Source organism: Cynara cardunculus (genome assembly GCF_001531365.2).
Source record: "Cynara cardunculus var. scolymus isolate 2C chromosome LG 13, CcrdV1, whole genome shotgun sequence".
Classification (NCBI taxonomy): Eukaryota; Viridiplantae; Streptophyta; class Magnoliopsida; order Asterales; family Asteraceae; genus Cynara; species Cynara cardunculus.
Window position 1 is genome coordinate 27,831,794 of NC_037540.1, and position 14,767 is coordinate 27,846,560.

The window sequence follows — 14,767 nt, forward strand, 5'->3', positions numbered from 1 at the left end:
GCATCCATCATGGCTTTAATAAAGAGTTGCAGAAATCTTTGAAACGGCACAAACTTTCTGGCTTTGGACGGGAATCGTTTAGCATTGACCAACTCAAGCAATTCATTCCAGATTACAAGTGCATAGTCATAGTGTCGTGAAAACACTATGCCATGAAAGAATTTTAGGAACGTGCTGCTACATGTATCAATTCCTTGGGTTTTTGACGTGAGGCATCGATTTAATATCGAGAAGAGTAGATGCCATATCGACGGTAGAAATCGTCTCTTGAATTGTGTAGGATTATCCAATGTTGCAGAATATCCTAATCTTTTGATATCAACGCATAACTGAACATCTGAGACGAAATCTTCAAACCCAGTCGGTCCAGGAGTAGGAAGATGAATAATTCTTCTTAATCGTCTTAATGTCAGACGACTGACGTATTCATCGACCTCTCCTTGAAGATATAACGCATCTCCGTCCTTTTCAATAGTAAGGGTTCCCCAAAACTGTTGAAGATACACCATAGGAACTGGTGTATGGGCAGATAAAGAATATGAAATGGGGTGGTCTTTAAAAATTTCTGATATAATAGGGTATTCGGCAGGCATATCGAAAGAGAAGTGATGGTTATTCGGTTTTATATCTAGATATTAAAACTGTGGGTAAAGTGTTTCAGAAGCTATTGGTTGGTCAGGTAAATTTTGTGGTACATTTTCAGATCTGACCGAGGGAACACGAGATTCCTCGTCAGACTGATGTCTGGGATCGGCCATTTACCTGTAAAAAATCTAAAACATTAGTACCCATTTTATTCAATAGAAAATTGAATTAAAAAAAATACACACACACACACACAAAAAAATTCAAAACAAATGAAAAAATAAAAATAAAATTCACACACACAAAAACAAAACTAAAAAGATGAAATTTTAAAGAAAAATCTAACCTAAAAGAAATAAACTAAAAAATCGTAAAAAAAATCAAAAGTCGCTATCGAAGATTGAGAAGAACTACATGTCTGCAGTTTGGCAGTACTTGTTTTCCCATTTCATTCAATATATGGGAGGCAAGACTGGTGGCCAAGATCAAGCCTCTAGGGTCACGCTCAACATTGGCATATCTGTCATACACCAGCGCCCGATCAACTTTGTTGTTGTGATCTTCGAAGATCACGTGCTGAAGCTGAACAAACGCCAGAGGAAGAAGGTAGTACCCGACACCAGGTTTCTGTCCATGGTGTTTGTCAAGATCTTTGGCAACAAGTACTCCACAGAAGGTAACCTTCCTATCTGTAAGCTTGGATCCAGATTTCTGGATCATAAGCTGAGAAATGAAGACATTGCATTCTCTGCAATTGTGCAAGCATTTTCTTCATCTTCTCCAACTGGGACTGTATTTCCTTCTTTCCTTGCTCTGGTGGTCAAGACTAAGGAAAACCCCCTGAAGTCTATCCCAACCACCACCTCCCTTTCTTCCAAACTCCCTCCTCTCAACCCACTATTGGTTCTCTATCGTGGGCCAAGAAACCAAAAAGGGGATACCCACGTCTCTGGTTGTTACCTCTCAAAAGGTTTCAGCTATTGAAACTAGTCTTACCCCCGAGGCACCTTTAGCTTCATCTCTTCCAATCTCTTTTGTGATTTCTAAGATCACTGTCGTAACTGTGGCTCCGATCCTAACCGCCTCAGTGACCCAAATCACTAAAGGCTTGAATATCAGCATAGCCACTGCTAATCACCTACGTCCACCAGTCTCGGTCATTTTCTCTTATCCTCCTTCTTTGGTCTTGACACATGCTTATGACTCATCAACACTGTCTTCCCTGATGATGAAGCACCCACCACAGGACCTGAGGTTGCTCCTCTCGACGCATCTCAGTATATGGGCGCCTATCCTCTCGAAGGCAACCTGGAGAGAACCAACATCAATCCTTCAGATGGTGCTGATGAACCCTCAAGTACTCCTCTATCCTACCCCTTCATTTCTTCTAACCGAGCTATCTTATGCTCAAACATTTTCCTTTTTAGGTCCTTGTGACGAAGGAACGCCAGCCATGGAAGTAGAATACAACATGGCTGAAGATGTGAAGCTGTTACTCCCTACGGTGGAGACTGTCTTTATTAAAATGGATGAAGTCCATAAAGGCATGCCTCTCAGGAATGAAGTTTCTGCTGACCTCTCAGCTGTCAAAGCTGAAGTTCAAGAGGTCAAAGAACAGCTTTCTTCGGTGCAAGCAGTCGTATGCACCAATACTGAGGCCATCTCTGCTCTAACCAGCAAGGACGATGAAGCAAATGCCCAGCTTACCAGGCATGGTGAGCTGATGCAGCAGATACTGGATACCAGCTCCTACACCGTCATGGATCTCCTCCAGCTGGATCAGACTCTTGAGTGCAGTCTTTTTCAAGCCAGAGCGCTGACAAAGCTTGAAGAGATCGTGGAAATCTTAACAAGAACTCTTGATAACTTCTTTGATTATCATGTTGATGACAAAGAGGGGGAGACAAAGTTAGATGTTGCTGCTGCTATCCCAACGACTGAAACTGAAGCTCCTAGAGCCAAAGCTAATGAAGTTGAGGTTGTTGATGAAAACCCAACTTCCCATGAAGCTCTTAAAGCTGAGGTCGTGGATGAAACCGTCAGAGCTGATGCTGAAGCTCGTGACGAAGACCTTCCTATCACCTCTGCAGCTGATGTTGGTGATAAGAAAGATGATGACAATGAAGACGATGATTCTCCCACCCTTCCTGATGCTGGAAATGATCTCGATGGTGATGATGATGATGATGATGATGATGATGACGACGACGACGACGATGATGACGACTTCACCATTCAGTACCAGAAACCCACCAGTGCTGTGAAAGGAGTCTCTCTCAGGGATTCTGCATCCCAGGGGGAGAAAGAGAAAGATAAAGAAAAAGAGAAGGAGACTTCTGAGAAGAACCAGAACACCAAATCAAAAAACAAAGGTGTTGTTGAAGAAGGAAATCTCAAGGTACTCTTCAAACCTGTTGAGCCTTTAAGTACTGAATCTTCCATGTTTGTTATCGTTACTTCTTTCTGTCAACTCTATCCCTTCTACTACCTGCGGTCGGCTAGAGGAATGGGTTTCTGAAAACCCAACCTCTAGCGTTCTTACCTACCAGATGTCTCAGCTGAAGGAGTCACTCGACCAAATTAGAGTAAAAATCCCTCTTCGTACCTCTAGTTGTGATGAGTTTGACTTCCTGTATGAAGCTGAAAGACTCAAGGCACTCAAGGCTGAGGAAAAACTCAATCTTCAACAACAACAGACTGAGGACAGCATAAAGCTGGTCAAGTCTCTTGCTGCTCAAGTTCTTCCGAAGAAAAAGTCTAAAAAGATTGTGAATGATGTCAATGCCCAGGCTAAGTTTCTTTCCATTGCAAAAGCTGAGCATGAAAAGGCGATGAAGCTAGTCGACAGAGACAGAAAATGGAGCGAAGATCTTCTGAACAAGAGAATCAGTCCTCACCCTATTTCAAACGTCACAATCAATGGACGGATGAAAGATGGTGGAGTTCTAGTCTCAATGCTCATCACCAGAGACAACCTTAATGCTGTCACGGAGTATCCTTCCTACCTAGGTCAGTATGGCTACAGTGAATGGTTGGAAATCCGCCAAGCCATTCAGCGCTCAAAGTCAAGGCACAAGTTGATTATTGAAGACATCATCAGCGAGCTGATCAAGAAGATGTCAAAATACGTCGTTGTACCTACAAAGCCATCAATAAATAAAAGTGAAAGAAGAAGACCTTCAAGTCCTAATGACGGACCAACCCTGAGGAATGAACATGAAACAAAGTTCTCCTTAGACGAAGTTCTGAAGGATTCGAAGAAGCCATACATCTCAATGTTGAACCTCTCCTTTCCAGCGAAGGGTCCTTACATACCCAACACTGTGCACCTAAAGCCTGAGTTAGGATTTATTTTCCTTGACTATGAAGGCGAACACAGCTTCTAGAGAGTGTCTGAGCTAAATCTTTGTCACATAGAACACTTAGATTGTCTAAGATATTGGTTGGACAATGATTTATATGGTGAAATGATAGACAGCAAGATCAGAAGAGAATTTCTACGTCGAAAGGAGCTTGGAGAAAAAGTATCTGGCTACATCGACTTCAGCGACCTAGATTAGTTATGAATTTGTCTTGTAATCTTGTCTTTCATTGTATGTCTTTTGTATCTATGTCTTTACTTTCATTGTACAACTTATATTTTGTAAGTCTAGAAATGTACTGACTGAAACACTTGTAATTTTTCCTTTGAATTTTTTTAACGTCTAATTAGATCGGGTAATAATTCAAATTATGAACGGAAGCTTGTTGCTTTTTCTTTCCCTAAAATATAAGTATTTCATCAGCATCACTGAAAAAGATCCCTGAAAAGAGTAATAGGGACACATGTCTATGAGTTCCAGTATTCTCTTACAGTCACTGACAATCTCTGAACATGTTTTCAGTTTCAATTTCAGTTTCCCTTGTTGTACTTTTTCTTAAACTTGTAACTTAAGAAAACTTATAAAGTAAAACTGGTTCACTGAAAAAGATCCAAAAATAGTTAAAAGGACATGTACTTTATATGTAACTTTTTCTTACTATTATTCATTAATGCAATTTTGTTTTGTCATCATCAAATAGGGGGAGATTGTTGATCCTCTCTCTCATTGATTTGATGATAATCCCTTCTACCTTTCGAAGTATATTGTTTATGTTCTTTCAGTTTTAGCGATCTTCATTGAGTCTGTTCAGTAATCACTTAAACATGTATTGTAAATCCTATAATGACAACAATATTTCAAGAAGACAAAACCCACACCAAAGAACCTTCAGTGAAAGTCGAAGACTGAAATTAAAGAATAGTAATTGGCGTGTTCGTGATCTGAAGCGGTATTTAGTGATTACAACTTGGTCAACATATGTGTGAAGACTGCTCAAGCCTCAGCGAATGTTGAAGAGACCTTCAATGTTATTCCAGCATTTAGCGATCAAATGAAGCGTGTTCTGCAAGATTTTTTTTATCTTGTCCTTTCACACACAAAGGACAAACTCATACCATTTCTAGAGTACAGTACAGCATGGAGCCGACTAGTCGACTCTAGTGCCCACCAACTCCACGAAATGATGTTTGCTCATGAATAGACAATTGTACTATTCATTATAACAAAAGACAAGCTTTCCTCCTAAAGCTTGACGCGTGTTCAAACCCTTCTGATTTGCATTTAATGCAATGAGTATAAATAGATGAGTGCTCTCTCTATGCAGAGAACACACGCATATACGCACACATCTCAAAAGAACATTTACGCTTATCTTCAAGCAAGTTAGAATCTCTCTCATGAATTCTAAAATTCTTATCCAAGAAGAACATCTTTCTATCTTTATCTTTTCAGCAAATCTTTTCTATTTTGCTAAGTATATACGTGTGTAAACTTAGATTGTTTTAGATAGGTTATCTTTACCTTCTCTATTTCCGCAAACAATCTGAAAAATATGTATTAATCTTTCTCTATCAATATATATTTTTAAATACGAAAGTTTTCTGTGTTTGTATTCATCCCCCCTCCCACTTCTATAAATTGTTCGTCTAAAACTCTTGTACACCCGGTTGGGACTAACTGTGTATGTGTATGTGTATGTACATGTATATATATACATGTATAGACTTGGGATCACGTGAGACCAGCCTGTTTTCGTGAGACCCGTGAGACCAGCTTTTTACACTTGAAACTTCACAACAAAATGTTGTGAAGGTAACCTTCACAGTGTTTTTGCTGTGAAGGTTCGACTTTTTTAAACCTTCACAGTATTTTTGCTGTAAAGTTCCAAATGTAAAAATGTGGTCTCACAGGTCTCACGAAAACAGGCTGGTCTCACTTGAACCCAACCCTACATGTACATGTGTATATATATATATTATATATATATATATATATATATGTATGTATGTGTGTATATATATATATATATATATATGTATGTATTTATTTATATAAATGAAAATTGTGTAAAAGTATTTTTAAATTAAATTATTTAAATATTTAGTTGATTTAGATCATTTTATAATTACAATATGAAACATAAAATTCTTAAACAACATTCAAAAAAATTTGTCCAAGCCCAGTCATGTCGGTCTTCATGATGCCAAAAACCACCCATACAACTTGTTCGGTCCAATCATGTTTCGTCTCGTGTAATACCAAAAAACCACCTACAAGTGCAGAGACCGATACGCGAACTCGAAACATAATTTATTCGAATTGAAAGACAACATGTGACAAACTCATTCGACTTACCTGGTTGGAACAGACCAGCACACACATTCCGGGAAGAAAAACCCTGTTTCAACAAATTGAAGAAAGAACGTAAATTAGGCAAAATACCACAAAATTATAGTTAGTTCTTATATGGTGCAATGTTTAATTTAATTCAACACAATAAAATTTCCTATTTTCGACTTTGTAACAAGCATTCGACAATGTAAATAACCATTTACAATAGATATATGACGAAGCGAACGACAAACCTCAAATCAACATCGTCGAAAGTTACTAGAAATTATCGGCCAAAATGGGTACCAAATTAAAAATAAAAAAATAAGTCATTATATATCGATCGACAAATTTTTAGTACAAATTTTGTTGCATTTTGTGCTCATCTTGAAACTCCTAACAAAAATGAACATGGTTTCATGAACCAACGATGAAAGCATGTATTTCCGCCCAACTAGAAACTGTATATACGATCCCGAATACCCTCTTCCAACTGAAAAACTTTCCTTCGACATGCTCTCGCTGCTTTACCACTAAACCAGGGAATAAAGGCACGAAGGAGACACCGAAATGGGTCCCAACTCTTCTTAGACTTGTGCTCGAGCCGATCAGGATACCTATATCTGCTTCAAGCAGGCAAAGCAAGTCACCGACCGAGTCTCCAATGTAGACGGTTAGATTCTTTCCATCCCATTGGTCATGTTCTTTCAAAATATCAATAAAAGCTTGAAGTTTGTCGATAGGGGACTCCATGTTTCTCGTGATTTCGCCGGTGGATATAAGGCCTTCATAGATGAACTCGTTTGAATGCAGATGTAGATCGTGTATACCCCCTGATTAGCATAGTAAATTCAATTCAATATTTCATTTAACAGACTGCACCAAATCAAATGAGCCCAATATATCCAATCACTGGTGGAGTGGGATGTTGGCAGACTTGACCTCTATCCCAAAGAGTAAAACAATGTTTCCACATGTGCAAAGTGTACAAAAGAAAAGAGAAAGATAATGAAAAACATCATCTGTAAAATACAAGGTATACAGATTAAAGCCTGTGTATTGGGACCCGGCCGGTTGTGCCTGGGGTGGCGGAGGGAATTGATGAGACTCTACCATGATGATAAATCAACAATTAAACGAAAGTTTGCCTTAATTCCTATTTAGTGCAACAAATAATTTTTCCTAGATCATGACAATGTCCAAAATTCCTGTTTTGTACCATTTTTAACCAATAACCTGTTGATATTGTAATACTTGATGAGATGGATGCAAAGTTTATTGTCCCATTCACCATAAACATTTCATATTCCTACAGGTATCCACATCATAAAATATTACAAGACAGCAAGTTAACGATCAAAATGGGCACAAAATTTTTGTTTATCAATTGAGAAAAAAAGTCTTGGTTACACTAAATAGAAGACAGCATTTTGGGGAAGACATAAGGTGGACTCTTTTGCTAGAGTATTATGTACTTCTAATAAAATTGAAGTATTTATAGTTAATATCATTTAAAAACCAAAGGTGGGTTTTGGAGAGGGGGGGGTGTACACATACCAGAGCATTACCTCAAATAGTAGAGTGGTTGTTTCCCTAAAGACCCGACTTTTGAAAAGTGTGTGAAAAAGAGAAATGCATGTAAGATAAATTGTGAAGAGCCAGTTACAAGTAAGCAAAATCGTATAAATATAAGCAGGTGCAATAACGAAAGTAAAGAAACTGGACTGTAGTCTAACTTAAGGCTCTTGTAACCTAATCATTTAGGATATCATGCATTTTCTGTAATGGATTCATAAAGGTAGCCGCTGCTTTGCCCACAGTCAGAAAGGATGCAGATCGCAAAATGAAATAAAAAACTCAAGTACCTGATGAGAAAGCGGACCTAATAAGATCACCACACCAACAATAGGACAAGACATGGACGTCCACATTCAAACGTTCATCCTTCATGATGCACCGAAAGAAATCCATGCAACCATCTTGGAAAATAAGACGTTCACCAGCACGTGTAATATCTTCAAGATTCAAACCCTTGAGTACATTAGATTCAATCACTCTCATGTTCGCCCTTTTCTCAAAGTCCGATAGTTGTTCAAGTGCTTTCCTCAGCCCCTTGTAGTTAAATTTCTCCACTTCAAACACAAAAGTATTAGTTTTTCATATGGTGCAACACGAAGGGAAAATTGCATGAAAAGGCGACATACTTCGGTCAGATTCCTATTTTGTGCAACATACTTTCAAAACCTTCATTCTCGTACATTGAATTTGACATCTCAAACATTTAGGTACCTAATTTACATCAGAGAATGCAAAAAAATGCAACATACATTGGTCTGATTCCTATTATGTGTAACGTACTTTGGTCTAAATATTTGAGATATCATGTCTGATGTACCAAAAGGATATTTCTGAAAGTACCTTACATAAAATAGGAATCAGAATAAAGTATGTTGTATTTCATGCAATTTTCCCCAGCACAAAATAAAATAAATCATATACCTTCTGTGCATTGTTCATAGTTAAGAAGAGTGTTATACACTGGAATGGAATTAGTCGGCTGTTTGTATTAATCTGTGGCTTTTACAGTTTCCACAGGCTTTCGAGAGGCCTGGACTCTCACAAATCGGTTTCCCGACCAGTACAATTCACAAAACAGAATACAGAATGACACCACCTCCTAACCTCTCCTCTATTTAACAGACTCCCTAATGCGCTTTCCTTATATACCCCTATACGACAGACTACTCAAAACTCCTATAATGCCCCTGCACATCTTTATTAAACTACTACCACTACTGACCTTTCTCCTCCTAGCATATGTATCTAATAGCAACATCCAAAGCATCCAGGGTATAACAAAGAGATTTGATGATTTACCTTTCTGATCACCCAACATACATTCCATGATCTTTTCATGTTCTTCAGCGTACTGCCGCGATAACGCTTCCCATATGTTTCTATAGTCGGCTGAAGGCATCTGGGCAACTTGATTTTGATTTTCGGGTTGGATTTGATCCAATTTTGGTGTGGTAACTAAAGCAATCTCGGCCAAAATGGCACACGAATCAACTACAGTGCATGTCAAATCGAAATCAGAGAAGATCATAAGACGATTTTGTCTAGGATTCTGCTCCTTTGATAAAGGAACTACAATCTGCTGATCAATAGGTTGAGCCAAGAAAAACTCCAGCTCAAGTTTCATTGCTTGATGGTAAAGTTTTTGCAAGATATCAAGCTCTTCGCCTGTCAAAGAGACGCTTAATTTGTCCAGTAAGTCCTCGATCTGAAGAGCTGCCGCCTAATTTTTTAGGGAAAGAAAGAAAAAAACAATGGATTTTGTTAATCTCTCTATCCCAAAGAAAGGACACATGCTAGCTATCATACTTTCAATCAAAATGCATAATGCATATGAACTCGCTAAGTTCTAACAAATTATTTTGTTAATTTCATTTAACCCCATAAAGAAGAGCAAAATGCATCAAAATGTAACAACTTAGTTCCTATCTAGTGTAACAAAATAAAATTTAATATGTATAAACGTTTCAAATTTTCCTATTTTGTACCCATTTTGACCGGTAACCTATTGATGTTTTAACATTTGATGAAGTGAATACTAAGTTTAAAGTCCTTTTACAGTAAACCTTTCGCAAACGGATATCCACGTCATCAAATGTTACAAGATCAGCAAGTTGCATGTCAAAATTGGTACAAAATACAAAATAGGAAATTTTGAAACTTAGCTTCATTGATTAGAAAAAAAAAAGAATTTTGTTACACTAAAATAATCAAACAATGCTAGATGTGACCTCAAAAGTGGGAGCAACATTGGATCTTTTTTATGCAAGAAGGGAATTAAATGAACTGAATCATATAAAGTGCCACACCAGAGAAAAAAGGACGATTGTACACAAGAAAAATCCGAACCTGAAAAGCGTCCGAGGAATAATTATCGATCCACTTCTTATAAGGGTGATGATTTCCATTATTATCAACCAAAGATTGGAGCTCGTTACCAAGAAAAGCATAAAGCCTCATGCAAGGGACCATTGCCCCTATGGTATACACCGCAACTTTTGTTTTTTCAAAAGGTGTGGCGAGACTTGCAAGACCTTTTACACCTTCAATCTTCCCAGAGGCAGTTGCCAACAAGAAGTCGGTGTACTTCAGTGTTGCAGAGTTAGGGAAGGTTTCTTTGGACACGTCAAAACCCCATTCCTGGATGATAAATAATGTGATATTAGCATAATTAGCCATTTATGTACAGATGTTTAAGATTACATATGATTATAAATAATTTCCATAAATTTAGGATTTTCTTTTTTAACGAGGAATTGCATTAATTTCATTCTTGGTTTACAACAAAACTTTGCATCATGTTGCATCGGATGGGTACACAACTAGTACCCTCAAATACCAAGCAAAGAAGCAACTGAAGCAAATGACCAACTATAGTATAGAATACTTTTCACCTGTTTAAGGAGGGGTTGTTTACTACCTGCTTACGGCCTCTTACTACCCGGTCAGAAATGTTGCTGTTTACCGAGCCCCTCTTATTGGTCCATGATGTTGACCACATACTGACCTGGTAAGCAAAGGAGGGCTCTTACTCGGTCAGTGTTGACCCCAATGCACTCTTACCCAGTTTGCGTTAGTAAACATCCTGTAAGTGATTAAAACTGAAAGTGGGATTCTCAAGTCTTGCCATTATGGATGTGTCTAAAATCTAAACCTCGACCATGGTTAACTGGTTAATGCTTGATTCCTGTGAAAGAGAGCCTTCCAATAAATATAATTTACATGGACCATCTCGTTAACCAGAACCAAGATTGTCTTTCATTCCTTCCCGACATATGATGAGAGTGAGAAACAAAAAGACACCAAACAGAAAGGATGGTAGGATGATTGAAGGAAAAATGGGCAACCAAACCCAAAGTTCAACTACAAGCACGTTAAATTAAACAAATTTATTTCAGTCTTGAGTTTCACCCCATAACAGAACCATTGGGTAAATAATCATAGACCATTATCATCACATATGATTAACTAATCAAAAAATAGTGAATGAACGTTTGATCAATGAGCTATTCTATTAGCAAAAGAGCCACCAAACATAAAGCCTGTTTGTTAACGGCTTAATGAGCTTTATGGGACTCACAGCTTATTCTGTCGGCTATACATGATTGTTTGGTAGTGGCTTAATGATACGGAAAGTGACTTGTTCAGTAAGCTTACAAGGGAACTTTATGCATAAAACCAAGTATTTCTCCAAATCTCCCCCCTCCCAATTAAAAAAACACCATCCTTCCATCTATGAAAAAAAAAAAACCTTCCCAATCTATATAAACAGATTAATCCTTTATCCATACATGACTTAATGGAAAAAAAAACACCAAACAGCTCCTTATTTGCTTTCCATTCAATGATATTCACAACCTTTTTCACCATCATCGTTGGGTCTTTGGCTATTTCTTATCATTATATCGGTTTAAGATGTTTCTCAACATTCAAATGTGGAGTTTAAAACACTTCCTAATCAATAGTTGCACCTCATCATACAGAATTGTAGTATAATGGTCATAAATCAAAACCCCTACTGAACTGAAATCACTTGGGAAGAAGAATTAAAAAAACAAAAGAGAATATCTTACTTGGCAAAAAGATCCATGCATGTTAAGCTCTTCAAGAACACTCTGTCTTAACTCAGTGATGGAAACTTTAGCATCATCATCATCCGCACACTCCTCAGCTAATTCATATCTAAAAGAAGAAGACATAAATCCAAATTACTAAAACCCAAATGGGCGAGACAAAATTTCTAAAGAGAAAAAGGAGGAGTTACTTACGCTTTGGCAAAGCATTTAAGAAAATGAACATCTTGAGCGATATATTGACGAAAAGTATCAAGCTTGAGATTCCCAGAAGCCAAAGAAACTACAAAAGGAGTGTAGAGAGAAAGGATCGATTCTTTATTAAACCTAACCCATAAACGCTTTGCAATGCCTTCTTCGTTGGGTCTTTGAGTTGTCGTCATCGATGAAACCAAAATTTTGAAGTTTGGGTTGTAATTCTTCGTGGGTCGTATATAGCTTCTGTTACTAAAGAAAACCGATCGGAGAGTATTGATAGGAACAAACAAGAGTTTGTTCGAAAAAAGGGGCATCAGGAAACAAGAATTTGGGGGATTTTGAGAAGTTAAATGAAGAGGCAGAAATCTGGGGAAAGTGTTTTTTGAAACTTTTTTAGGTTGGAATAATTGATTTCGTCTTGTTGTAAAGGAGACGTAAAAGGATATATGCATTTATCATTTTATCTTATCGTATACATGAAGTAAAAATATCATCTCAGCAGCACAGGCCCCTTTCCGTCAAGCCCATCCTCCCAACATCGTCCGACCACCGTCACCACCTCCTCCTCCTCCTCCTCCTCCTCCGAACACCACCGCCGCAGCAAAACCCACACCCCAGTCATAATCTTTTGGCTTTTGGGTAGCGACCAAATCAAAACCTAATGCTGTTTGGACAACCCAAATCCTGTAACAATTTTTAAGGAAACTAGTATGGAACCGAGTATCTTGATTAATGATCTAAAGTCTATACAAATATATATTAATTGTTAATAGAATCATCAATAAATCATATTTAAATAATTCGAAAAAATTAAATAAGATTGTAAAATTAAATAAAATGAGTAATAATAACGACGGGAATATTAAGAAATCTGACACAAATTTAAGAATAAAAAATTCTCCACATAAAGATATGTCTCATTCAAAGAGATGATGTATATGTATCATTTTTCATCATCAGCACACAGCTTGACTTTACAAACACAATAATAAATGGACCAACCGTACAATATGTAAAAAATCACATAACAAACTTAAAGACTTCAAATCTTTATAACCCAATAGATAAAATTATAATGCAATCAAAATCACAACTTGAACATACATAAAATTAAAATACAACTAAACTTACGATAAGAACATACTTAAAAATATAATCCAATCAAAATCATGATACAAACATACATAACATTCTAATACACTCTGAATTACAAAACAAAAAACAAACTTGCATAAAATTCTTACCTTAGATCATAATCAAAAATTCCCACAACCCAAACTTGAAAACTTCAAATTTTCAAGACTTGATATATAAACGTTAAATAACTCGAAAACCTGCAAACCAAAAAACGTTCAACATAAGTAAAAATTACATAGTGAACTTGAACATTTTAAATCTTCACCTAATACATAGAGTTATAATGCAAACAAAAATCACGATACAAACATAAATAAAATTATAATGCAATCAAAATCATGAAATAAATCAATATAAAATTATTACCTTATACTGCCACCAAAAAATCAAATATTGAACTTGAAGACTTCTTCAAATCTTCATGACATAATGCATAAAAACTATAATGCAACCTGAATAACATAACGATACAAACATACATAAAATAATGGAAGAAGTGAAAAAAAAACTATGAAGATTATCAATAGTAAAATAGAAGAAAAACCAAAGAAAAAGAAAATAAATTTAGAGATGTATGAGATAGAGATAGAATTTGAGAGAGTGTGAGAGATGAAGATGAATAAATAGTTKTTGTTTATATATATATATATATATATATAAATGATTGATTGATTGGAAAAGATGAATGGTCTGGAGTTATGTGATTTGAATCAATATAGAATGAGATGAATGGTTTGGAGTTCAATACAAATATTTAACAAAAAAACGTAAATTGACAAAAAAAAAATATAGTAGTGGATATTGAGAGAATGAAAGAGAAAAAAGAAAAATGAGGTTTTAGGCTTTAGGAGAGGTCACTTCAAACACTCATGATTTCTTCTTTAATATATATAATATATAAGAGTTATAATGCAAACAATAATCACGATACAAACAAAAATAAAATTATAATGCAATCAAAATCATGAACACAAATCAATATAAAATTATTACCTTATATTGTGTGATAACTTGATCCTGGTTATCACTCAAGGTAAATAATATGTGATTATCTGATTTAAATGATTACGTGATAGCATGATAAATTGTTACGTTTGATCATGTTGGGATGCGAAAATATGCATAATATGAAATGCATATGTTATATATTTATATGTATGCATGGTATATATATTTATATATATATATATATATATACATGGTGTATGTATGCATGCATGAGAGTTTTGTGAGAAAAAGGGGTTGTGTTAGCCGCCTTTCCTGTTTTGGAAAGTATAAAAGGGAGGCTGAGCCTCCATATTTTCTCTTCTTGCCTTTGAGTTCCTTGTTGTGCGATTTAAAAAGAGAGGTTGACCGGATTATTTCTTGTCTGGAGATTCAAGTTGATTTCAAGTGTTTGATTTCAAAAGCTTGTTAAGGTGAGTAATTTCTAAACTCTTTTTGCATAAAACTTTTACTAGTTTTATATGAATCTTGTTTCTTATTTGAATGAAATCAAAGGATTTA

The 14,767-nt window shown here is 36.3% G+C and overlaps 1 protein-coding gene across 4 annotated transcripts; it reads right to left on the minus strand.

Annotated features, from left to right (window-relative positions):
- Positions 1 to 6,588: 6,588 nt before the first annotated feature.
- Positions 6,589 to 12,594, minus strand: LOC112525804 (bifunctional TH2 protein, mitochondrial-like). 4 transcript variants are annotated; one of them, XM_025136079.1, is made up of 7 exons: positions 12,122 to 12,594; positions 11,927 to 12,035; positions 10,774 to 10,860; positions 10,203 to 10,493; positions 9,156 to 9,576; positions 8,144 to 8,410; positions 6,589 to 7,111 (listed from the first exon to the last, which is right to left on the minus strand). In XM_025136079.1, exons 1-7 carry the CDS (start codon positions 12,574 to 12,576, stop codon positions 6,696 to 6,698), a joined length of 2,046 nt encoding a protein of 681 aa, XP_024991847.1. In that variant the 5' UTR covers positions 12,577 to 12,594; the 3' UTR covers positions 6,589 to 6,695. The 4 variants fall into 4 exon arrangements, with proteins under 4 accessions (XP_024991847.1, XP_024991848.1, XP_024991849.1 ...); XM_025136080.1 differs by lacking the exon at positions 10,774 to 10,860 and having other exon boundaries at positions 12,122 to 12,593; XM_025136081.1 differs by lacking the exon at positions 12,122 to 12,594 and having other exon boundaries at positions 10,774 to 10,938; positions 11,927 to 12,010.
- Positions 12,595 to 14,767: the final 2,173 nt, after the last annotated feature.

Excerpts from the sequence above, each read along its gene's own strand:
- LOC112525804 (XM_025136079.1), bottom strand. The coding sequence starts at position 12,576 with ATGCATATATCCTTTTACGTCTCCTTTACAACAAGACGAAATCAATTA. Across the intron at positions 10,494-10,773 it reads TAGTAAGAGGCCGTAAGCAG|GAATGGGGTTTTGACGTGTC; the intron begins GTAGTAAACAAC and ends TTTATCATCCAG. Across the intron at positions 9,577-10,202 it reads ATTCCTCGGACGCTTTTCAG|GCGGCAGCTCTTCAGATCGA; the intron begins GTTCGGATTTTT and ends CTAAAAAATTAG.